Below are 24,626 nucleotides of genomic sequence, written 5' to 3'. Positions count from 1 at the left end.
GGATGGATGGATGGATGGATGGATGGATGGATGGATGGATGGATGGATGGATGGATGGATGGATGGATGGATGGATGGATGCAGAGAGAGAGATGGATGGATGGATGGATGGATGGATGGATGGATGGATGGATGGATGGATGGATGGATGGATGGATGGATGGATGGATGGATGGGGAAATCCATTCCAGGTTCTAATGTGAACTTTGCAAGACTCTCCAAGATTCGGTACACCTCTGTTCCAAATTTGACCAGTACCACTTAGAACCAGCGAGTCTCAACCTTGGATCTCCAGACATTCTTGGACTAAAACTCCCAGAAGCCTCCACCACCAGCTGTGCTGGCAAGGAATTCTGGGAGTTGTAGTCCAAGGACATTGGGGGACCCAAGGTTGGGAGCCACTGCCTCAAATTGCATTCAAGTTCTTGCACACAAGTCAGCTCATGTGTCTGATGAAAAGAGAGTCAAAGCCAGACAGAATGTGCAAATACTTCCATAGGAACGCAGGCCCCTCACCACCAGCAGACCCTCCTGCCTGTTCCAATGGTTGGCTCAGTCTACATGCACGGCTCATGGCTGGGGGAAGGGGTGGTGCATACCTGAAATTCTGGGGGTGAGGCAACACTTGTGGCATGAGTTGCCCCTGTTGTTATGATGGCAACCTCGGCGGGGCTGTGTCATACACATTTAATCACAACTGGAAGCCTGTGTTACTCATAAATATGAATATGTTTTTGATAGTGAGAGATCCATTAGTGGAGAATATGTGTCCTTAAATCATTCAGAAGACAATTATTCAAAGTGCTCACAGTATGTTAGATAATAAAGCTAAAAGGAAAAGAGAAGCAGCTTGCACCACTTGTGTCTCCTTGATTATGTCACTTCGAAAGATAGGAGAAGGTAGACTCAACCTAAAAGGGGGTGGCCCACCGGGCTTCTCTCTTGCAGAAACTCTACTGGACCGACCTTGGCCAGAATCCTGTTGGGAAATAAAGCACAATGAGGATCGTGCCAGTAATTCCCCTGCTTTGCTGGGGTGTCCATCACCAGACCAGTTGCATGCTGGTTGAGAAACCGGTCATGCAGTCAGTCACGTGACTGCCTTGTCACGACGGGCACCCCGATCAAGAAGAAAGCGACTTGCGTGATTGCTTTTGCTGGCATTTTTCTCCCCACCTGGATTCTCACCCTTGAGGGTTTTTTATTTATTATTATTATGGAGCCCTTCCCTTGTATTGCACAGTTGTGTACAAGAAGGAGGTTTGAGAGGCGTTGTGACCCATTGGACCTGTAACCCGAAAGGATTCGGAACTACTTTAGAAACCAGGCACAGAAGTTGGGGAGGGAGCGCTTCTACACCCGATCATCCGAATGGTGCAGAATAGTTCCCGACGTTACGTCTGACGTGTTGAAGGTCAACAACAGCAGAACCACATCCTCCAGGCAAAGATCGTAGTGAAGATTCATGTGAGGGGCCTGGAAGTGAATTTGTTTGACTCTCTTCATTCCTCAGGTACATCTCGGAACTGTTTGGCCTAGGGTGCAAGACAAAGGGGCCTTCCCCCTTTGGCTCTTAACTTGGGTCACCATTCCTATGGTACCATCAAAGTCCACAACATTCAGGCCCATTACAGGAGAGCCAAGGTGTGTGCTGAAGGAGAGGCCACCCTCTCTTCTGAAGTCTTTCTCATCCACAACATCCACCATCTGGAAGCCAATGGAGAAGCTGGGTGGTTCTTGGTTTCTGGTTTTGTGAAACAATGCTCCTGTTCCAAATTCCATGACTGATCCATTTTCCCCCTCACCCAGCATGTGCTCTTCCCCAAGGATATCTGAAATGCTTTTCCTTTGAAAAAGGGGGTGGGCCCGAAAGGTAGAGCGTCACATGCAAAAGACCCGGGCTCCACCAACAGAGCAGATTTATCTCTCATTAACCCTTAGGGCAGCAAACAAGGTGCGGGTCATCAGTGCTAAGTGCTAATTTATTATGCATTGTGACTTAGCGAGATGCTGGGTCAACAGGGCGATGCACAACTCCTTTCTTCTCCTCCCAAGTGGAAAGGAAAAGGAAAATATGCACGGTCCATCTCTTCTCTGTGGGATATGATCTCAAGACGGTCTTCAGCTTCCTCAGACGCAGTCAGAGAAGGCTGCTTGTGGACAACAAGGGAAGGATTCAGCCTAGTCTAGAAACCACTCTAAGGAGAAATGTAGGAAGAAGGGCGGTGGAGTTTAAGACCAGTGCTTGCCCTGGGTGGGAAGCTGAAGTTGCTGGTCCTCATCATCCGTTGCATGAGATGATCACCTGCCTAATAATAGAACCAGCAGCCCTAGTGGGAAGTGACATTAGCACTATGCTTTACACAGACAAATAGCTAACGTGGCAGGCGTATCCGTCCCATTTCCTCTGTTTGCAGTAGATGCCTGTTAGGCATGGATTTTTCAACTGGGAAGCAGGAAATCCAGAAACTGGGGTAATGATTGCGTGAGAAGCATTTGCATGTAACTTGGATTTAAGTCATGCAGAGCAGCCCCAACGGGGGACTTGCACACATGAGGAGCCAGAAGGATTACTTTGCTGGAGGTGTGATAGTGGGAAAACGACAAAAACAAAACAAAACACAAACTCTTTTGCATCCATTCTGGCTTATTTTACACCTGAAATGACCCCTTAGGTTTCCTCTCCAAGTAGTGACAGGCCAGTGATGGGAGAATGAAGACAGAAGGGCTTTCTGAGTAGGTGTAGTCTATCTTTTACGGTGTGAATTATTTCCACGGGATTACACCCCCCTCCCAAGGTTGAGACCATTGAAAACATGGTGGGGAATGAGGAGTAAAGCTACCAGGATACAGAGCATGCCATCAGCAACCTTCATATGATACGTGAAGCTAGGTCAAGAAAGGAGGAAATAATAGGTCTGCAGTAGAGATGGGCATGGACCAAATTGTGAACTGAAAAAAATCCACGTACTGGGCTAGTTTGGGGTTCGGTTCATGGTCTAAACAAACTGAAACACCAAATGTCTTTCTGCATGGGGCTTCGTTTTGTTTCTCCTCTTCGTCTTTCGTTACAGCCCGGCTTCCTTTCTGGGAACTTAGACCAGTGGTTCCCAACTTTAGGTCCCCAGTTGTTCTCGGACTACAATTCCCAGAAATCCCAGCCACCACAGCTTAGGGATGAAGGCTTCTGGGAGTTTTAGTCCAAGAACATCTGGGGACCCCAAGTTGGGAACCACTGATCTAGAAAGTTAAAAATGTTCAAGCCAGGATCCGTTGAAGGCACCAAGGCGTTAGTCCTGAGAATATGAAAAATACCTCAATCTAAATTGTGTTGAACTTCTCCAAAGAAGAAGAAGAAGAAGAAGAAGAAGAATGTATTTCTAATTTCTCAGCCTGGCTGATGCATGAAGACAGACCAAAAGGTCAAGCCCAACCATTAGGAGTCAAAAAGTTGTGGGTGGGATGACCTGTTTGCAGGAAGCAAATTACTGTATTTTTTGCACCATAAGACTCACTTTTTTCCCACAAAACAGGGGTGTGGAAAGTCTGTGCGTCTTATGGAGCTAAGAAAACAGATTATATTTTCCTGTTTTCTTCTCCTAAAAAATTGGTGCGTCTTATGGAAAGGTGCGTCTTATGGAGCGAAAAATACGGTAACATCCGCAGGCAATTGTTTGAAACTGGTAACTAAAGATTTTGGAATAAGGAGGAGGAGGAAGTTCCTTTGCAAGATGCTCACGACCTGGGGTTCAATCCCAGGTAGCCGGCTCAAGCTTGACTCAGCCTTCTATCCTTCCGAGGTCGGTAAAATGAGTACCCAGCTCACTGGTGGAGGAGAGGCAATGTGTAGCCTCCATAATTAACTTGTAAACCGCCCAGAGAGTGCTGGAAGTGCTATGGGGTGGTATATAAGCAGCATGCTTTGCTTTTTGCTTTTTGCTTTGCTTTTTATGAAGCCTGTTGCTGGCTTAGGAAGGCCGGTTTATTTCCTTTCTCTTTATTTCCTCACCCTTGAGATTCCCGTCTGGCTCTTCAGGATCATGTTGGAATTTTTACTGCTCCACCGGCAGGCGAGCTCCCCGAGGGATAAATCAGGAAACTGGGTTGGATGAAATCAAAGTTTAGCTGGAAGGCGGAAGAGAAAATGGCTGCCACGCAAAGGCAGTTCCCAGAGCGACTGGCTCCTTTCTGCATCTCTAGCTTCTGGGTTTCTTGAGAAGGTTCGTTTCAAAGACATCCTAGCTAAACGGGGGCCAAGCCAGCCTGGCTCTGCTGGAGTCCCTTCCTCTCAAGCTCCCATCTGCAAGAGTGACTCAAAGGCACCCCTAACACTTGCAGAAAAGGACATGAATGCAGAGAAGCAGGAGGGTAGTAGTGGATGAAACCGTGGGCTTATCAAAATGATCCTCGGCAGGAGAACGGAATCATATGGATTTGTTTGTCCCTTATCTGGAGGGCAGCCTCTGTTCCCCGACGTTGCCGGGCCCTTTGTTTTCATAGCGTCGGCTCCAGGAAGAAGGCAAGCAACAGGGGCTGCCAACAGTTTCCATGGAAAGGCATGTTTGGTTGTGGAACAGGGCAGAAGGGAGGAGGGTTTGTTTGAGGCTAACAGGGGTGGCAACAGACGGTCTTTGGGCTAGCGAAAGCAAAGTTTTGCTCTTCCCCAAAGCGAAAGGAAAGGAAGCGCTTCTAAATCACATGGCATACAGAAAGAAAGATGACCACATCCCTGTATTATTATTATTATTATTATTATTATTATTATTATTATTATTATTATTATTATTATTATTATTATTATTATTATTATTATTATTATTATTATTATTATTATTATTATTATTATTATTATTATTATTATTACTACTACTACTACTACTACTACTACTAGTAGTAGTAGTAGTAGTAGTAGTAGTAGTAGTAGCAGCAGCAGCAGTAGCAGCAGTAGCAGTAGTAGCAGTAGTAGTAGTAGTAGTAGTAGTAATCATAATCATAAAATGGTTAAGAGGGAAAGGAACACTCAGCAGAGAGGTGGGGCTTTCAGAGGCAGGAGAGAACGATTGGTTAGTGCTGGATAGATTGACAGTCACTTCAGAAAAGTCCCTCCCAGTCCCTTAAACCAGTGGTGCCCAACCTTGGGCCTCCAGATGTCCTTGGACTACAACTCCCAGAAGCCTTCACCACCACCTCTGCTAGCCAGGATTTCTGGGAGTTGAAGTCCAAGAACATCTGGAGGTTGGGGACCACTGCCTTAAACCACAGGCAGCATGTGAAGTTGTACAAAAATCAACAGGTTACTCTTGTGATGGACTACCTAAGGCATCGACCATGCCTTATAACCAACAAGACCTCTTTAGAGCCTCACCTTGACCAAACCTCTGTCATGATGCAAAACCACAAGAGTGGGTCTTCCACTGGGGTCTCAAGAAGTGCCTCAATGCACAATACTGTACTTCTTTTTATATACCCAGGGAGGTTGCTATCAACTTCACTGCTAGTTCTGGGTAGCCATTGTTGACTCCCTTCTTCCTTGACATTTGAACCACACTAGCTTTTCCTCAGGGACATCTACTGAGAAGGCTTTGGCCAACCACCAATGGCCATCCCGGTGTCTTCCACTAGACGCCATCCTTTTTCAACCTATTGTTGCTGCATTGTTGCCTGTTGCTTCTGCCTGCCTGCTGCTATCTCCTGCAGTTGACAATAGGGACCGGGTGTGAACTCTAGGTGTGGCTGATATTACAGGGCAACATGCTACCATGCCCCCTTGTAAGGCAGGCGTGGGCAACCAGTGTGGCCTCAGCAGAAACAAAGGGAAGATGCTTTACGTGAGTCATATCTTGGCTCAAGACTGTTGAGGGACTGTAGCTTCCCCAGGTTCCAAGCAAAATCCTTTCCTAGCCCTAGGTGGACATGTCGGGAACAGAGCTTGGCTTCTTCTGTATGCAGAGGATATGAGCCACTGAGCCACCACCCTTCTAAGATGTTCTTCACCTGCCATCTCTCTGCTGTTTGCTGTGCTGGCTAGGGTGGTTGGAGTCCCAGTCCAATGACCTGTGGGGGGCCAAAGGTGCATCCCCCCTCCATTGCCTTCACTGTGTGTAGTCATGGCAGCAACAAGCAGTAATTGCTCTTCTCCACTAGGGGTCACTCTAGCACTTGCAGGTTGCTGTCAATAGGCAGAACATAGGGCCTGGAGACCGGAATGTATACAGGCTTTTATGTCCACCTTGCATGGACTAAGATCTGCCAAGTTGAGTCACATGTGCTTTGGAGTTGATGGTCATGGTCACCATTTCCAAACAACCCTCTCTGGCATTCGTGGACTTTTGATCGGATGACACTTTCCTGGCAGGGCTGAATTGTTGCTGACAAGACTCGGGTGGAACATTTAAAAAAGCAAGGAATATGTGAACCACATACACTGCACAGTGAGAATATCATTTCATTTTTGAAACGAAACTGAAAGATTCTTCATTTGTGATGGGCACAAACCTGAAAATTGGTGGTTCGTGGTGATTTGTGGATGGCCACAAACCACGAACGACCACGAATCAGCCAGAAAACTAGACCGCAAATCGGTTCAGTTTTGGTTCATGCCCACGGGGAGAGAGACTTACCTTCTCCCGCTGTGCCGCCATGCGGATCAGTGTGCGTATGCGCCAAGACAGCAGGCCCTGCTCCCAGGAGCGAAAAAAGTTTGGCGCTTCATTTCGTTTTGACAAAACGTGTTCCATGAACCGACCCTTGGTTCGGGGATTTTTTTTCCCAGTTCGTTTTTCATTTTGTTCCCATTCTCTATTTGGGCACAGAAAGAACTCCAGAGTTTAACCCTTCAAACGTGGGAGAATCTCCTTCCAGCTGAAGGCTTTCAGGAGTTTTTGCTCTCTGAGATCTGGTTTCGAATCCTTGTGTTATATCATAACTTGGAAAAGTCAACTGGGTCTTTGGCCTGGGCTATCAGAATTGTTCTTAAAGGTAAAGTTTCCCCTTGACATTTAGTCGAGTCATGTCTGACTCTAGGGGGCAGTGCTCATCCCCGTCTCCAAGCCGTATCAATTCACATTTTCTTTGAGATAACTTGGACCGAAGCTGTTTAGGGCTTTTTAGGTTAAAACGAACACTTTGTATAGTGCCCAGAAATGAACTGGTAGCCAGTGGAGCTGCTGTAACGGGGGGGGGGGGGGAGGGCGGTTGTAGACCTTACAGCGAAACCCAATTAATACTCTGGCTGCTGTGTTTGATGTCACATCCAACTTGTTACATCAACTAATTCGAAAAGAACAGAAGGAAATCGCCCAAATGCAAGATCTAGGGGACAATACATTTTCTGGGGTGGGGGTGAGATCTTCTTAGAGGTCAAGAGTTGGCCAGTTGATGGCTTGAAGGATCTGCCTCCAACCACGCCACATTCACACATGCCATAAGGAAAACGTTGGGCCAGTCAGTGCAGAAACTCAGCAGAATGACTCAGCAAACCATGCCTCTAATCTTTGCCCATGCAAGGAGAAATGACAGCTTTGCCGATCGGAAACGCAGCTCAACATGAAGTGCTGAGCCATTCCTGATAATGAACTGAAAAGCGGAATGGGGTGGATTGATTCCCAGTGGCCTTTAGAGATCAACCTCGAATTGTTTCAAGCAGAGAGGGCAAAAACAATGGATACCGAATCTATGGGTACCGGTCACTGCCTGCTTTATCGAGCTGGTAGAAATGCACTCAACCAGCTCTTCCTTTTAAGGTCCTCTTAAACCCCTCCTGGGCTAAAGGCAAATGCTCTTCATGGGCATGCTGGTGCCCCTTTGGATACAGCCGGTAGATTACATGTAAGGCAAGGACGGCCCTCTTCTTAGACCCCAACCTAGGGTCCCCAAATGTTCTTGAACTACAACTCCCAGAATACTTCATCCCGAGCTGTGCTGGCCAGGATTTCTGGGAGTTGTAGTCCAAGAACATCTGGGGACCCCAGGTTGGGAACCTCTAAAGCAGAAGAGGGGTCCCCCTGAAGCTGTATTTGTGGGTTGTTACAGAAGGGTAGAACATGGTCGGTTCTTGATCACACGCTGTTCGTATTTCCATCGTCAATCAGGTCTTCCAAATCCTAGTCTTGTTCCCTAGCCACACTGGGAAAACCACAAAATGGATGCAATAGCCATTCCCATTTCTAAAGGGAGCTTTCCGTTTGTTGTTCCTTCAGTGCATAAGATATGAAATCTCTGCCCCCCTGCCTTCTGGATTTCCTGCAACAGTTATTAAAACTTCCCAGCATGGATCAGCAATAGAGATGATGGAAATGAACTGCTGGTTGGGCAGTTCAGGCTGGTTCTATTGCTAATCCATGCTGGAAAGTTTTAATACCCTATAAAAACATATTTCTCAGTTTTTTTATTTCATATTTTCAGGCAGCGGATAAATGAATCAGTGGCTACTGATCCCGCAGATGGGGGGCGGGGTTCCTACTATACAGTACTTTGAATACATAGCTTGCCATTTAGGGTTACTTTCTTGTATTATATATTCCATTGCAAGTAGCCATAATCCCACGTAAGGGAGCACAAATGCTTTCCCTACCAATCGCCCTCATCCATTCATCTGTGTGGAACCTAACCATGCCCCAGGCTTCCAAGTGCATCAGAGGTTTCCCTGACCTCAGCTCTTAGCCTGACAAAAAGTGTGACATCAAAAGTGGGAGTGTGTGCATCCAAGGAGGTTAAGCCCCAGTCAGGCACAACAACTTTGATCTCAATCATATCTGCTTCTTGCAAGCTAGAGACTCTGTTCTCGTGCAGGTTACAAAGCTACTGTACATTGGATTCTGAATGGCACAGGAGTTGTCTAAGATGCAGAACCCTCTGCTCAAGCACTGGTGCCCCTCCAGACTAGATGACCGCATGGGTGGCGTCCTGCCGTCTAGCCCTCTCGTCCTCATTTTCCTCCCCTGTTCTTCCTCACCAAAACTACTAGCTTCTACTGGCAAGGCGCAGGGGGGTGAGCAACAATTGGAAAAGTGACCTTCCTTTCGGACGCCCAGGACCACCCAACTGGCACGATGGGCCCAACATCAGGTACCAAAGACACATATATGGGAGAAGGAGATTTGGCAGAGAGATGGTGGGTACATACCCTTGGACCCAGGGTGCCATCTGGAGCAACCTATACACGCCACACCCTCTTCGGGTGACCGCCAAATGGGTGGAGGTGGGTGGCAAGGCAGCAAATCCATCACACTTGGGAAAAAAAATCAAACTCTTCTTTCCAGCATCATCTGCCCAGAGATTTGTCTCTCTATTTGGAAACCGGAGAGGCACATCAACCCCCCCCCCCAGAGCCTTTGGCCAATGCCTTGAGCCCTGGTGACGCCGTGGTTATGCTCTGATTTGTTGCTCCTGCCTGTTCGCTCGGCCAGTGCATTATGCTCCGGCTCGCAGTTGCGTCAGAAGCCGCTGCTATCTTTGTCGCACTGAATAGGTCACACCCAAGCTCCCTCTTCCACTGTGTTAGTGTCACACCTCTCCTCCCCATTCTTTCTAGGTCCTTTTCGTTTTGCCTCACAGTCTCCCTGCGGCAACTCTGAAACGTCCTGCCTTTTAATAATGAAACGCCTGCACAAAAGCCCCCAGCATTTCTGCAACTGGAAATATCTGAACATGCTTTAAAAAAAGAGAACAAAACTATAGAACGCTTCAGAAAGGAGCCAATTTCTCCTCCATCCCGCTCCTGCTGCACCAATGCTTTGGCTCACTAGGTTGAAGAAGAATATAATGGACAACATCCTATTTCATTCTGGGCTGGAAAAAGCAGGATGATATTCAACAGGGATAAGAGCAAAGTACTGCACCTAGGAAAAAAGAAACCAGATCCACAGTTACAAGATGGGGGATACCTGGCTCAGCAATACTACCAATGGGAAGGATCCTGGAATGGTCAATAGATAATAAGGTGAATATGAGGCAACAGTGTAATGTGGCTACGAAGGAAAAAAAGTTATTTTATCCTGCATTAACAGAAGTATAGTCTCCAAATCCCATGACGTATCTGTTAACCTATAGTCAGCACAAGTTAGGCCTCATCCTGTGTCCAGTTTTGGGCACCACACTTCAAGGAGGCTGACAAACTGGAACAAGTTCAGAGGAGGGCAACAAGGAGGATCAGGGGGCTAGAAACCAAGCCCTAGGAGGAGGAAAGACGGAAAGAACTGTGCATGTTTTAGCCTGGAGAAAACAAGAAAGAAGGGAGATAGGATAGTACCTTTCAAATACTTGAAAAGCTGTCATACAGAGGAGGAGGCAGGATCTGTTCTCAATCATCCCACAGTGGGCTCAAGTTACAGGAAGCTAGATTTTAGCCCCTTCCAACTTCATTATTCTATGATTCTATTTCATATTTATGCTATTATGAATATCAGGGCAAATCTCAGCAAACCAGTTCAGAAATCGGCGTACACATTTGCTGAGTCACTCAAGACCAAATGCCTACAATGACTTTTTTTTTTTACTGCCAGCAATTCGCCACTGAGGATTTTTGCTAACTTTGTTACACCAACAGGCGTAAGTAATAAATAGGATTCTGGTCAAGGAAAAGACAAACCCAAACAGGAGTAGCAGGTCAAACCGGCTAAAACCTTCAAAATTGCTAGATTGTTCAAGTAAGTTTAGTTTAGGGGTTTTCTTTGAGTGTGCTTTGCTTAATTTGTAAGCTTGGTCTGGAGTAGGCATGGAGAAAGATAAACAAGTGGGTTCTAGATCAAGTCAAGCCTGAATGATCACTGGAGGCAAAAATGCTGAAACTGAGACTGTCCTGGTTTGGGCAAATCATGAGAAGGCAGGATTCCATGGGAAACCACTTATATCTGGTAGTCCAGATAGGCGGGGTACAAATCAAATAAATAAATAAATATATAAATCAAACTTCCAAACTCTGGCTCTGCAACCAGGTGCCTAAACCACTGATCTATCCAGCCAGCTATATACCTCTATTAAGTGAAAATGAAGAAAAAGGAAACTTAAATCCAGTTGGAATGACCAACAAGAATCGAACCGTTGAGCCAACTGCTGAATTCTGAGCAAGAACCTCCGTGAATCCTATTGATTTGGTGTCTCTCTTCCAGTTGGAAATGACTAATTCGATTCAGTCTGAAACCTGCTAGGAGCCGACAGCGGCCACCTGACCACTTTCCTGTCCGTAATACCTCCCGACAACTTGTTCTCACTCAATGAAAATTAAAACGGTGGTTTTGAATAGGGCCATCTGGACGGCTCCATCTGCTGATTATGCAGATGTGCTGGCCTCAGCTCCTGGTAGATTTAGAACTGGAGGGCAGGGGTGGAGCGGGGAGTGAGAAATGTGGTCATTGATGGAGCCGAGCAAAGGAAAGCAGGGCCTCTCTTCATTTGACCCTCAAGGGCAAGGGTGCCCCATTATTACATCCATCTTTAATTTTCCCTAAGCCTTGCTCTGGCAGAAGAAAGAAACTGGGAGCTGTTGCCAGGCAATAGGGATGTGCTTGCTGCCAACCTGACCCTCCCATGTGCTTGGGAAGGAACGTGGATCAGTGTTCCAGGACCTCGAGGGGCAGGACAGAATGGAGCATCCTGGACCGCTCAGCTCAGCTCCCTTGGACCGTGGACCACCCTCAAAGTTGAAGGTCTTCCCTGCAAGCCGAAGTAGGAAGAGACAGCTCCTTGCCTGGAACAGAGAATCATCAATGCTTCCCAACTTGGGGTACCCAGGTGTCCTTGGACTACAACTCCCAGAAGCCTTCACCCCTAGCTGTGCTGGCCAGCGTTTCTGGGAGTTGTAGTCCAAGAACATCTGGAGGACCCCAGGTTGGGAAGCACTGTATTACTCGGACCCAAGCTTTGGAAAGGGGGTGGTGGAAAAAGGAACATTCCTGAGATGTGATTTGCTGCTTGAGGGTTCCCCCACCCCACCCAAGGGTCTCTGTTTTGTTTTCAAATTATAGGTTTCATTTTCAGTTCTGAGGAGCTTGTAGTTTCAAACAGGAAAGGGAAAGGGGGAAAAAACAGGGAGCCCCTGGGCACAGCCAGCAGAGAACATGGATCGGGGTCTCTGTGCCTTGAGCTCTTGGCAGTCCCCGTTTCCTTAGACTTCTCCCATTTTTCTCTGAGGCCGGAAATGTGACTCTTTTGGACTCTAGCCCCCAGGCTACGCTGGCTGGGGGATTCTGGGAATTTGGCAGTCCAAAACGGTCGTGTTCCCAGGACCTGACTCAGTCTTCAGGCAGAAGAAGAGACGTCAAGCCCTGGCTCCAGGCCAACTGAGTCTCCTTTGCCTGTTGCAATGAGGGATGGATAAATTTGCTGCACCAGACAGGAAGTCTCTCTGGAACGAGGCTGGGCGGGGGACCTCTTTCTGCATGCAAACCATGCACTTTTGTGAGACTACTGTGGCCACCGAGGTCTCCTGCACCCCCTCCATTGACAGGAACTGGAGGTGGGCTGGGTGGATAGATTGTCCCCTACGGATCAGGTCTCTCTCGCACTCTGCCACCCACCCGGATGCCCAAAACGGCGCCTGCCAGCTCATCCCGGCATCTGATCATGCTTGAACATGCAGAGGCACATGCTTTCATTGTCCTCTCTATTCAGCTTTCCCTCTCCTCCTTGCCCCTTTCTTCCACCCCTCATCCTTCTTTCTCCCGTTTCTTGGAGCCCATCCAAACTTTCCGGCTTCTTTTAGGCACCTCTTTCTCATGCAAATGGACATTGGGAGCGCTAATCAGGCCAAATGGGTACAAAGTTTGTTCTCGAAATCTGCAGTGTTTAACTACACAGAGTTTTTTTTTTTTAACAGAGCAGGAAGACTGGAAAGTGGAATAATGAAGGCCAGAGAAGTGGATTGAAGACCATTTTTATAGGAGGTCAATTGTGTATGTAAGGATACGGAGAGAAAGATCGGACCTTTAGTAAAAGTGGTGGTGAGGAAGCCACCTTTGTGACTCGTTGTGATCCTTCATTCACACACACACACACCCAAAAGAGAAATCTTTAGGGTTAAGGCAGACTATCAATGAACAGTTATTTTTCACTACTGTCTAATGAATGGGTTTCCCTTCCCAATGTCATTGTGTGAAAAAAGAATGGACCTACTGTGGTCAGAGATAAGCGGTCTGTGCCGTTCAGCCCTGCCCCAACCCTGCCTGGTACTTCATGCCACGAATAGCAAGTGCCCCCTCCCTTTCTATAATGCAGAGAACATGCTGCTCCCAAGCTGAAAAAATGATTCGAGGAGACGACCATGACGACAAGAGCAACAGAACCAGGATGCAGAACAGACTTCAAAAACATTGTGCTGGTTGGCCCTGTGAGGATGTTTCCTGCACAGGAACACTAGAACAGGAGTCAGATAAGTTCCTTTTTTGGGACTACAAGTCCCAGAATCCTTGGTGGCCAAGCCTGCTTGGGGGATTCTCAGAATTATGGTCCAGAAAACCAAGTTTTAGTCTACAGGACTGCTTCCCAAACTTCGGTAACCCAGGGTTCTTGAACGGCAATTCCCAGAAGTCTGTTCTGGCCGAGGTTTCTGGGAGATGCAGTCCAAGAACACCTGGGTTATCCAAGGTGGGGAACCACTGGTCAATTGTATTTGTGCAGAGACACACAGCACCCTTCTTTGCTTCTATACTTCTCTTTCCCTAATGCAGAAAAAAAACCCACTTGTGATCAAACTCCTCTTGATCCCATATGGCCGCTTCTGAAGAAGTCCGTTAGGGAACAGTGAGAAATCTTTTTCAGTTCATTTTGCATGCATGTTGTCCAATATTTTCACATTTCTTAGCATTAAAGGATTGAAAGAATGCGACAAGATTTCCAAGCAAGAAAAAAAGAATGAGATGAGATTTAAAAAAAAACAAAAAACAGAAACTGAATGTAAAAGAAACCAAAGTGGACCAACATTTTCTGATCCAGGCAGAAGACTAAGAGCTCTTCAAAGCCTAGTTCTGAAGCCCCATGGATTATTATTCTTAAAATTAAAACACAGATTTTCAGGAAGGTGGATTCCACCTGCGACCACACATTTAATGTGTATTATCCCAGATCATCTAACCAGAGTACACACACCATGAGCGAGACACAGGAGAGCAGAGTTTTCACAGTAATTACTACGAATTTGCTCTCTCTGTTCTCCAGCATCTGGATATCCTTCTATGAATTGAGCAGGAGATCTCCAATCAAATCTGCTTGCCAATGATTAGCCAGTTGTGATTTTCTAACTTCAGAGTGGTATCTTTGGATAGCTGATGTTTGTCTTCACTCCCTCTTATCCCTCCCCAACATCTTGCTGTCTTACAAGTAGCAAGAACATTTATACTACAATTTTCAGCCTTGATTAGAATTATTTCCTCCCTTCCTTCCTCCCTCTCTCCCTCCCTCCCTTCCTTCCTTCCTCCCTCTCTCCCTCCGTGCCTGTCCTCCTTCCTTCCTTGTCTGAATCTTGTGAGCTGTCTAGGGTCCTGAAACCTATCTCCAAACGAGGTTCAGCACTTTCATTAGCTCCTGTGAAGTTCCAACCCAAACCCAGAAGGGATTCACTGCCTCCTCTCAAACCTGGAATCTCCCACCAGCTGCCTCTTTTTGGGCCCTTTCACAGAAGGTTTGGTGGATGCAGGATAAAAAAAAATGAGAGCCACTGTGCTATCGGATTTTAAGCAAACTCCAAACTCTACCGTTGCCTCCACATAACCATCCTTGTGCAGTGAATCCCCTCACTTGACGGCCTCAGGTTTTCCTCTCTGCAATTAATACTCAAGCCCTATCTGGCTGTTTACTTAATCCCATATGCATTAAACATGATTGATTTGGGTATTACGGTGCACCTGCTAGCTTGGAGAACAGCTGGATGGCTGTCATTTTGACCAAACAACTTTCTGTTTCAAAATATTTACTGGCTAAAAGTTGTGAGGTTGACTTCAGTCGTGCTGTACCCTTGGCACGGCTGGACAATGTTTCCTCTCTGATGAAGTCCCACCTTTTAAAGCAGTTTTATAGGTTACTCCTCAGGGACATTGGTAAATTTCACCAGACAACACACAACACCACAAAGCAAGCTGGGAGAGAATTCTTGGGAAAACACTCTGGCTTTTTCTGAATCCTTGCAAGGAAAGCTTGTAAAATACCAAGCTGACAATGAATCAAGATGAGAGAATTTGCTCATCTGGACTTAGAAGCGAAATTCTGCAAAATTGCCAGCATTATAATGGCTTGAATGGGACCACAGAGTGATGGTTTACTTCTTGCGAGGTCTTGTGAGATAAATGTGATGTAAAGAGCTAAGCCACCCACTCTCAGGGATGAGGAACAGGCCCTGCCTTCCTGGTTCCCATGTCTCAACTGCAGAGGTGCAGATATTGTCATTTTTAAATTTATCACCAGCACAGAAGTGAACAGCAACTCCTCACTACTAGCATGGGGAAAAAACAATATCACCAGGGTTAACTTAGAGGTAGACAGACATCAGGTTGGGGGAATCTATTTTTCCTTCCACTAGTTGTTCTTCTCCACCATTCTTCAAAAGGACGAGAAAGGAAGTTGAACAACCAAGCCCAAGAAACCAATACTACAACATTTTTAAAAAGAAAAAGAAAATGGGAAAGGTAGATATACAGGATTTAGAAACGGACACTGGGAATGTCCATTCAAAACAAAACAAAACAGGGAGAAGTCCGCTCTGGAATAACAACAAAGCGTAAGAAAAACAGCAACCCATCCCAACCACTCTTCTCAGTCCATGATGTTAAAAACGGAGCACGGAAGAAGGCGAAAAGGTTCAACACAAAAAACTCTGGGTTTTTCCCCCTATCATGGCGCATTCCCTTTGGAATGCGCTTTCAACAGAGGCTCGTCAGAGGGGCCTTCCCCCTCCGTTTTTAAGAAATCAGCAAAAACTGTATTATTCCAAGCTGCCTTTTATTAATTGCCTGAGATGCACAGATCTGTTTTAATCTGTTTAATTTTATCAAAAGTTAGCTTTTAACTGAGGAGAGGGCTTTCTCTGTTTACTTATTCATTGCTGGTATTTGGTGCATTTGTATGTGTTTTTAATGTGTGTGCCCTTTGGAGCGGTATACAAACTGAAACAATCAGTCAATGGATCCATCACTCATTAGTGGTAGGTACAGCAATGTCCCTCAATCTACAGATCAACATTTTTATGGCTAGTAAATTCCTTGCTAAGTTCAAAACTGGCATAATCAGGAAATTGCAATAAACATGAAGACGGAAAGCATGACCTGGGATTCTTTATTCCCATTTGAAAAACACCTTGAAAATCAATTTCCTATCTGTGCTAGCCTTCACACCTCAACAAGGGATCATTCACTCTTTTCTTCCTTTTAATTTAGATGCCTGCCCTTAGAACTCGGGCTTTGCTTGCGGACACCAGTCCTCTCTTTGATTGTGACAAGAAATGCTCAAGGAATCTTTCCTGACCCATTTGCATTTTATGAGGACACAAACACGTTCCCTTTTATGCTGGATGACATGTACTAAAACTTCATTTCACGCCTGCTAATCTTCTTTGAACAGCAGCGGGAATCCACAGAAAGAAGCGCAGCTCCTGCTAAAAGATGCTCTCCTCCCCTAGACATTGCCATGTAAGCCAACGTACAACAGGTACATAGACACACCTGGTTACTGGGGTGGGCGAGGCTGGAAACAGGGCAGTTTGTGACATTTTGCAAACTTTAGCTCAAAACTACAGTCCAAAAGGCATACAATACAGAAACATTCATCTCTTTATTTCTGTACCCCTCTTGGGGCAGTTAAGGCCAACCTATTTTGTAGCAACCACGCGACGTAAAGCTTAGTGCGAACCAACCCAGCCCTTTCTGTGTCCATCTTTTTGGTTCAGCATCAGGGCTATTCTCTTTTCTGGAGCAATGAGGGCCACATCGTGTGTGCATGGAAAGATCCTTCTGAATGAGGTTGCACCCAGAGAAGTGGCCTTTTTCAACCCAGTGCAATGTGCTTCACTGCCTAATCACACCCTAAAACACACACTGTCAGAGGGTTTTAAGGTCTGGGGAATTGGAGCAGCCCTGGGGGGAAAACTTGGTTTTGGTGGAATCCATAAGTAAGTTTATGCCCAAATGTAGATCTGAGGGATGTCTCTTACACCAAGACCTGAACTCATCTCAAGCAGAAGCGCACGGTTATATACTGTAAGTTAAATGATGAAAAGAAGACAGGGCAAAAAGAAAGGATATTAAATGCAGCCAGCCTCTCCTTCTCCCATTCTCCTCACTGCCTTGGATTTTTGTCTTCTAGGAAGAGTCCGTAAATCCGATATCCATCACATGGAAACACCACGACACTCCCGGGAGAGACCAGAAAAGTACCTGAGTTCCCAAAAGGTGTTGACAGCTTCTTTGCAGTTCTCTTCACTACCAGCAGATTCTTGAAAGAACCATCTTCCCAAGCTGCCTCCACTTGACCTCCAAGCACCACATTCACACGCCCTCAGTTGTGTTAAGCACACAGTGACGACTGCATCAAGTGAGGTTGGGCATATACCGCACAAACATGATGGCAGCTCTAATGCCACAGATAATTATAACTCTTTGTGTCAGTTCTAACATGACACCCCTGGGTCAATTCACACGTGTTCAGCTAGCAGGCATCAGCATTGATCGTAACTGCGTAAGAAGGCAAGCCGTTTATGTCCGTGTGGGAAGAAACCCTGAGTCATGTTAGGCTCAAAGACCCCGCAGGAAACGATAGCACAACGCTGAACGCCGAACTATAGCTGAACAACATAGGAACAGTTGGCCATGGTACGGACAATTGGTAATACGTCCAGGGGCAAACTTTCAGTTAAACAATTGGCAGGGATAAAGGAGATTTTAGCTAAGCCTTTTGAAGAGTGAATTATCATACAGTTCAGTCCCAAACTCAGAAAGGAACCACCTCCAGAGCAGATGTTGAATCCTGAGCTGACATTATTTTTCAACAGAGTCTTAGGATCCACCTATGGATGCTAGAGCAATATGTACATGCTCCCCTTTGAGACTTTCCAGTCTATTGGTGTGCAGAATAATAGATCTTCTAACTGCTCCAAGGAAGGAGTCATTCTCTAACCCCTTCTTAGAGATGGGACTCACCTTGAGTTGCAGGTTAGCTTCTCCTTGTGCTCTGGTTAAGTGACAACAGCTACTGTTCTGGGCTTTATGCCCTCCCTTCTTCATTCTCTGCTATGTCCGGCACTTGGGATGTTGTTAGACTACAGCTCTTTCACCATTGCTTAGACCATCTAGGGCTGATAGGACCTGTGGCCCCACATCAGCTGGGGAGCAACTGATTGTCCACCCTCCAGATTTCATAAAATGACTCTTCTGTCTGCCAAGGAACTGCTCCAGCAGGACACCTTAAAGGTGCTTGGGCACAGAGGTGACAATCTGGAGAACATTTCCTGTGCACCCTGTGATCACTCAGAAATAGATCCACAAGCAGCCCAAATTATAATCTGTTTCCCCTTGTGATCCTACCCTCAGACAGATCCAGGGTTTTTTCTGAAGTTAAGGGCCAAAACAGACGAATGGGGAGCTTTGCAGCTAGAAACGGAGCTGGCTTAAGTGGCAAGGATGTATTGAATATTCACAAACATTTTAAGCACTGACCCAAACCAATAAAGCAACATCAAGACATTCAGAGGGGAAAAACAGTCAACCACTATGAGATTGTTTGCTTGAAAAAAACCCTTCACGCCTTGTACAAAGATACAAGATTTTGGCATACAAACGAACACAAAAAACTAATTCTGTGAATTTTTTTCACAAAAACGTGCCAAAGTCGGAAAATGGGCATGAAAAATCTCATGACCTTGGTCACAGGGAAGAAAATGGCTGAAATGTTTTGCTCTCACCTGCGAGAACAAAATACACAGTGATTTAAATCCTCCCCCCCCCCCCCACCGAGCAGTAAAATATCGCTCGTGGCTCTCTAATTGTCTGCGGAGTTTCAGACGTTGCAATTCAGCGAGTCTTTGTTTGCCGAATGCTCCTCGAGAAGAGAGGAGGGGCAGATTTTGGCTTGGCGGTTACGCAAGCAGGGCATCGTTGAGATTTTGATATGAAAATATATTAAATATTAATGTTGTATAGTTAAATGTAAAATGGCTGATTTTACCTGAGTCACTGTACGGATTGTATTCAGGTGTGGGTATCAAGGGTTAAGACTTAATGTTATACAGCTGTGTACTTGATGAAACTTTGTGTAACAGAAAAGGAAGTAATGTATTTTCTGATTGTTCCCAGAACTGTACCTAAGGCATGTGTAAAATGAACGTCTTCATCTGCTGTAAGTCAGATCACTTTTTTCCTATGCTGTGTGTTGCTTCATGTCATGCTATGCTGCCAGAAGAATGTCTATTCTCTGTGTATCTATATAAATAGACTAAGTTGTTGGTTTTACTCTCTCAGTGTTATAGTGTCATAAGTATCTCTGCTAACCAATACCTCCTTACTCTGCTGATGTTATGAGAATACACATTATAATCAAAATTCTCAACAGACATCACTTAAAAAAAAGAGAGAGAGCATGTTTTGAAAGCTACACGTCTTTGACGAGATGCGTCTGCCTCTTAATCAAGGCTGTGTGGTTGTCTCTTTCGCCCTTACGTGGGGATCCCCTGAGGGGGACTGAGTGGAAATTCACCAACTTCGGAGGAGACAAGTTCACGGTTTGGAGGATTTGATGGGTTTTGTTTGGGTTTTTTTTTTTGCAAAGAATTTCTACCAACAAGATCTTGACTCACCCTTCTCTCTTTATCCCCATATTCTATGCCGAGGGTGTCCATGGCACGAACGATGGCTGCCAGCGACTGGATCGTGTTGCTATAGACCACGGGTTTGTACTGCTTCACGTCTTCCCCAGAGAAGCCATCTTCATGGATGATCCTGTTTTTAAAAAAAAAAAAAAAGAGGAAAAGAAATTGATTGTGAGGTCAGAAGAGTTTAGAACGATCCTTCTCAATAGAAATCAATTATAGCTACGATTCCAAGCCCCACCCACCCACCCAAATTAATTTGTTGCAAAGCATTGTTTGGACCATATGGTTTCCCTCCATCATTCAGTGAAGCCATGCCTGGACTGCGAAAGTAATTTCAGTTACAGTTACATCAGCAAACAAGGGAAGTTATCTTGAAAAAGTTACAAACACCATTCCACATCAGTCATAGGCCTATGTTGCTTTCCTATAGATTTTATCAAAAAGCTAAAGGAGAATTCTGGTATCTGACGTTTACCTTCTACAGTGGTGCCTCGCAAGAAGATTGCCTCACGGGACGATTACTCTGCAAGACGATTGTTTTTTTGCAATTGCTGTGGCACTTCCCAAGATGGTGTTTTCTATGGATGATTTTTGCAAGACGACGATTTTTCCCCATTGGAATGCATTAAATAGATTTCAATGCATTCCAATGGGGAACCGCGTTTCGCAAGACGATGTTTTCACAAGACAACATTTTTCGTGGAACCACTGTATTTAATTTTAGTGTCTGTGGAAGGGCGCAATATTAAAACAGTTCAGAAGGTTGCAGTGTTTTTAAAATCTAGTTTTCGAAACCAGGCAAAATAGGTCAGCAAACTGCTAGGTTTTATAAATTCCGCTTTTCGTTGTTTTTACGACAGATTTTCGTAACCTGAAGCTGTTGGCTGGAATCCTACTGCTGGTTTATGCTATAGTGTAAGGGACCTAGCATAAGTCTTGGGGGCAAACTGCTGTTTATTAACATGTTGATTGCACACGCAGCCTGCAGCTCATTAATGGCTATTTGCCCACAAGATTTCAGTGATTTTCTTATGCAGACATACGTTGGCAATAGGATTCTGGACATTCTGCAATTCTTTGTGTAGTTTCGTTTTGTCCCACATAAGGTAAATTCTGTGCAAAATCGTGGGAGTGGAAATCTCACCTTTGACATGACCCCTGGGAAGCTGTCATTTTGATGAGAATAACATAGGCCCACCTCATGTGGGAGTTTCCATGATCCTTTGGAAAAAGTACAGGATGGGTTGTGGATATTTACGATGTGTGTGCATGGCACTTTACTGAAGACGAAAGGGGAAATCCTAGCCCAAAGAACAGTACGATCTAAATTTTAAGATGGGGGAAACAATGGAGGAAGAGAAAAGGAGGGAAGCCGAGGTATTAAAAAGAGATAAAATTATGCAGCTGTCTCTGTTCTGATTATTTAGAGACAGGCTGAGTTATTAGGGGCTGGCAAGATAGCTTAGTGGTTTAGCCATAGGTTGCAAGTTCGATTCCCCTCGGTGCCTCCTGAGAGAAGAGCCAACCTGGGTGGCCTTGGGCAAGCTGCACAGTCCCAGGTCAACCCTAGAAGAAGGGAAGGGTCAACCACGTCTGAGTACTCTCTGCCTGGTGAACCCTGAAAAGGACTGCTGTAAGTCAGAATTGACCTTACGGCACATCATCATCATCATCATCATCATCATCATCATCATCATCATCATCATCATCATTATTATTATTATTATTATTATTATTAGTAGTAGTAGTAGTAGTAGTAGTAGTAGTAGTAGTATTGAAGCTGGCTGGATAGCTCAATGGTTTAAGCATCTGGCTGCTTAGTTCTTGGATTGTTGGGTTGTTGGATTCCCCACATTGATTCCTGGGGGAGAAAGTCAGCTTGTGTGGCTTTGGACAAGCTGCACAGTATCAGAGCACACCCCCTCCCCCAAGAAAGAAATGGTAAACCAGTTCTGAGTATTCTGGCAGTTGTGGTCCAGAAGGGAGGAACACCAAGCTCTCTTGCTTCCTTAAAAGTCAGAGTCTGAACAAGGTGTCTTGTCCTCACACTGGCTTTCTGAGGGTAGGGGATCAACATGGTGCTGAGAGACGGAAAGGGGAGGGCGATTCACCCCAGGGAACAGTGGGAGACAGTCCTGCTTGGAGCTGGCCAACAAGGCTGGCTGCCTTCCGTCCTCTGGCCAAAACACACTTCAAGAGTTCAGTGAGTATTCATCTTGATCTTTCTCCATCTTTTCTGCACATTTTCGCTCAGGCAAAGCCTCAGGTGGCAATGCGCTGCGCTGCGATGATTCACCATCCATTTTCTCTTACGGGAAGAAGTTAACATAGTGCCGAAGGCTGTCACATGTTGGCACAAACCGCAGGGGGTGCCTCAGCCTGTGGGACGTCTTGAGCAAAACAGATGGATCCATGAGCGAGGTTTGATGGCAGGAGGACACCCACCCACATTCAAACAGGCACACACCTCCTAGCAAAGCAGCAGGGTTTTGCTTACTACAACTCCCAGGGCACTGCAGGATAATGATAATAATAATAATTACATACTGCCAAATTGGTTTTGCCTCATGGTGCCCCTTTCCAGGGCTTTCTAGGTACAGATCATGCAGAAGTCCCTTCTTCTGGGTGTGTGCGTGTGTGTGCCCTCGGACAGTGCAGTTTCCCCAAGGCTACACAGCCTGGTTCGTTTGGAGGCACTGTCGGGAATCAAACTCCCAAAACCTGGCTCTACAGACAGGTACCCAGCTCACTGAGCTATCCAGGTGGTGACTATGACATTGTCATGGGCGCTGTAAGGCCTTTTCGGTTCTTCTCCACCAGCAGAGCAACGCTAGGTTATTAGCACCACCAGGCTGTCAATGAGCCCCCTCATGTCCCCCTGGGGAATGTATTCCCCACCCCCAGCAAAAGAAAAGAGAAGAAAGAAGGAAAAAGGGAGGAAAAATATCATTCCACTTCCCTTCAATGCTCCAAGCAGGACTTTCTGCTTTTCAGGGCCTTCCAACCATTCATGTAGCTTTCTAGGTAGAATCTTAGAATGGCAGAGCTGGAAGGAACGCTATGGATCATGGAGCCCTGTCAAGGAGAACCACTAGGGAATTGAACTGCTAACCTCTGGGCTCCGCAGCCAGAGACCTAACCCACTGAGCTATCCAGCAGTTCAGTTAAATGTGGTGAGGATGGAGGTGCACACCTACGTCATGGGCCCAGGGTGCTTCCTACTGAGATGTTGGTGCATGGATCCTGACTTTCTGAAGAGGGACCTCTTAGGTGCCTGTTCACCTGAACACACTTATGGGCCTTGTGGGAAGGGCAGCGCTGATCACATGCGCGGTGTTAAGCACAAAACATGCGCACAGCTACCTCTCCAGGTCTTCACGTGTTCAGTGGCTTCTAGGTTGTTGGGCGTCTGCGAGAATTCCTTTCGTCTCTGTGTCCCTAACATAGTTTGAGCCCCACACGGTTTCCCGTTACAATATTGGAACAGGGCTGCTCTGATTTTACAATCCCTCTCTGAGTATGCCTCAGATCCAGCTCAAGAATGATGCGTTGGTGGAGCACAGGAGATGCTCAACGTGTTTCAAGTCATTCTTCTGGCAACCCTCTAAGATCGATTGGCATGCTTATCCCCAATGGAAGCTCAAGCTGAAAGTTCAGTGGACCATTTCGGGTAGAGGCAGGAGGCTCACCCGGGAACTCCTGATCTTGTTCCCCCCCGGGTGCCACCCCCTCTTCCACTCCTCTCATGCACCATAACTGGGGCGGGGAGAGAGTTTTCCCCCTCGGTAGTCCTTTGCTATAAATGAGGAACGGCCTGATAGAATAGCTAATGGGACACATTCAGTACACTAAACATTTCAAAAGGATCTCAAGTATGAAGAGCCTCCTTCCCCTCAAATCGGCTGCAACCGCAGAAAACCATAAGCGTGAGACAAGGGGGAGGTGGCAGGGTGACACATTCCTGCCGGCTGATGCATGGATGCAGTTATACCCGGTTCGGTGTTTGGCTCCTGTTCTCTGTGTCTGTTGGAATTTATTGGGACTGCAAATCTTAAGGCTGTTTAGGTGTTAAAATAAATGACTCCTGGTATTTAGTCTCCAGACGACTGCCTATGTTTTGAATTGTTTTTCACTGCCTTGTGATCCAACCCAGCAAGCGCTCCCGTTTACCAAAAAGCCCACAGCACTGAGAGAGTTGGAAACACACCTAGAAATATTAGCAAACGGTGCATATATGTTTGTGTCGGTGTGGGTAGAAGTACAGACTGGTAACCCCGGGGATGATGGGGTGAGTGGGAGATGACTCTCTTCTAGGTCGTAGTCCAAACCTCACAGGCGCTCTCCAGGGTCCTGAACCCTGCCCCACCTCGGTTCAGCACTTCCAACAGCTTCTGTAAAGTTTGGACTAAAACCCTGAGCAGCTTTTTATTGCCTCTGTGCAACCAGAGCCACCAGGCCTTCACTGGTGGGTGCTGGTATGTGTGTAGGTCAGAAGTGAAGATTCCTACCACCAAAAACTTGGAAATTTGCCTTTTTTGGACTACAACCGCTGAGTTAAAATGCTAGGACTCTTTGATTTAGGCCACGTTTCAGTTTCCTTTTGGCTTCCTGGTACCACATAGGTTTCCCTGCAATCCTCAAAATATTCACATAGCCTTCATATTATATTATTATGAACAATGCAAAGTTTTGAATGGGTGGTGGCTGGGTTGTGAATGGGCAATTGGGAGCCGTTAGCTTTACAAAAGACCTACTCTAGGAGGACAGATGAAGATGACTGATTTGTTGACTTCCAGAGCACATGGATGAGCACAGTTGCCTACTACACTCTTGCAGTGTG

The 24,626-nt window shown here is 46.1% G+C and overlaps 1 protein-coding gene across 2 annotated transcripts in view; it reads right to left on the bottom strand.

Annotated features, from left to right (window-relative positions):
• The window catches only part of GNAO1 (G protein subunit alpha o1), a 137,029-nt gene that overhangs the window by 51,484 nt on the left and 60,919 nt on the right, over positions 1–24,626 (bottom strand). For both annotated transcript variants that reach the window (XM_072980956.2, XM_072980957.2), the window contains exon 3: positions 19,772–19,913. In XM_072980956.2, coding sequence (XP_072837057.1) covers positions 19,772–19,913 — 142 coding nt within the window. The remainder of the gene's footprint in view (positions 1–19,771; positions 19,914–24,626) is intronic.

The sequence above is a fragment of the Pogona vitticeps genome, chromosome 10, assembly GCF_051106095.1.
Source record: "Pogona vitticeps strain Pit_001003342236 chromosome 10, PviZW2.1, whole genome shotgun sequence".
Taxonomy (NCBI): domain Eukaryota; kingdom Metazoa; phylum Chordata; class Lepidosauria; order Squamata; family Agamidae; genus Pogona; species Pogona vitticeps.
Note: the sequence above shows the minus strand (reverse complement) of the source record. Positions and strands in the feature narration are given on the sequence as shown.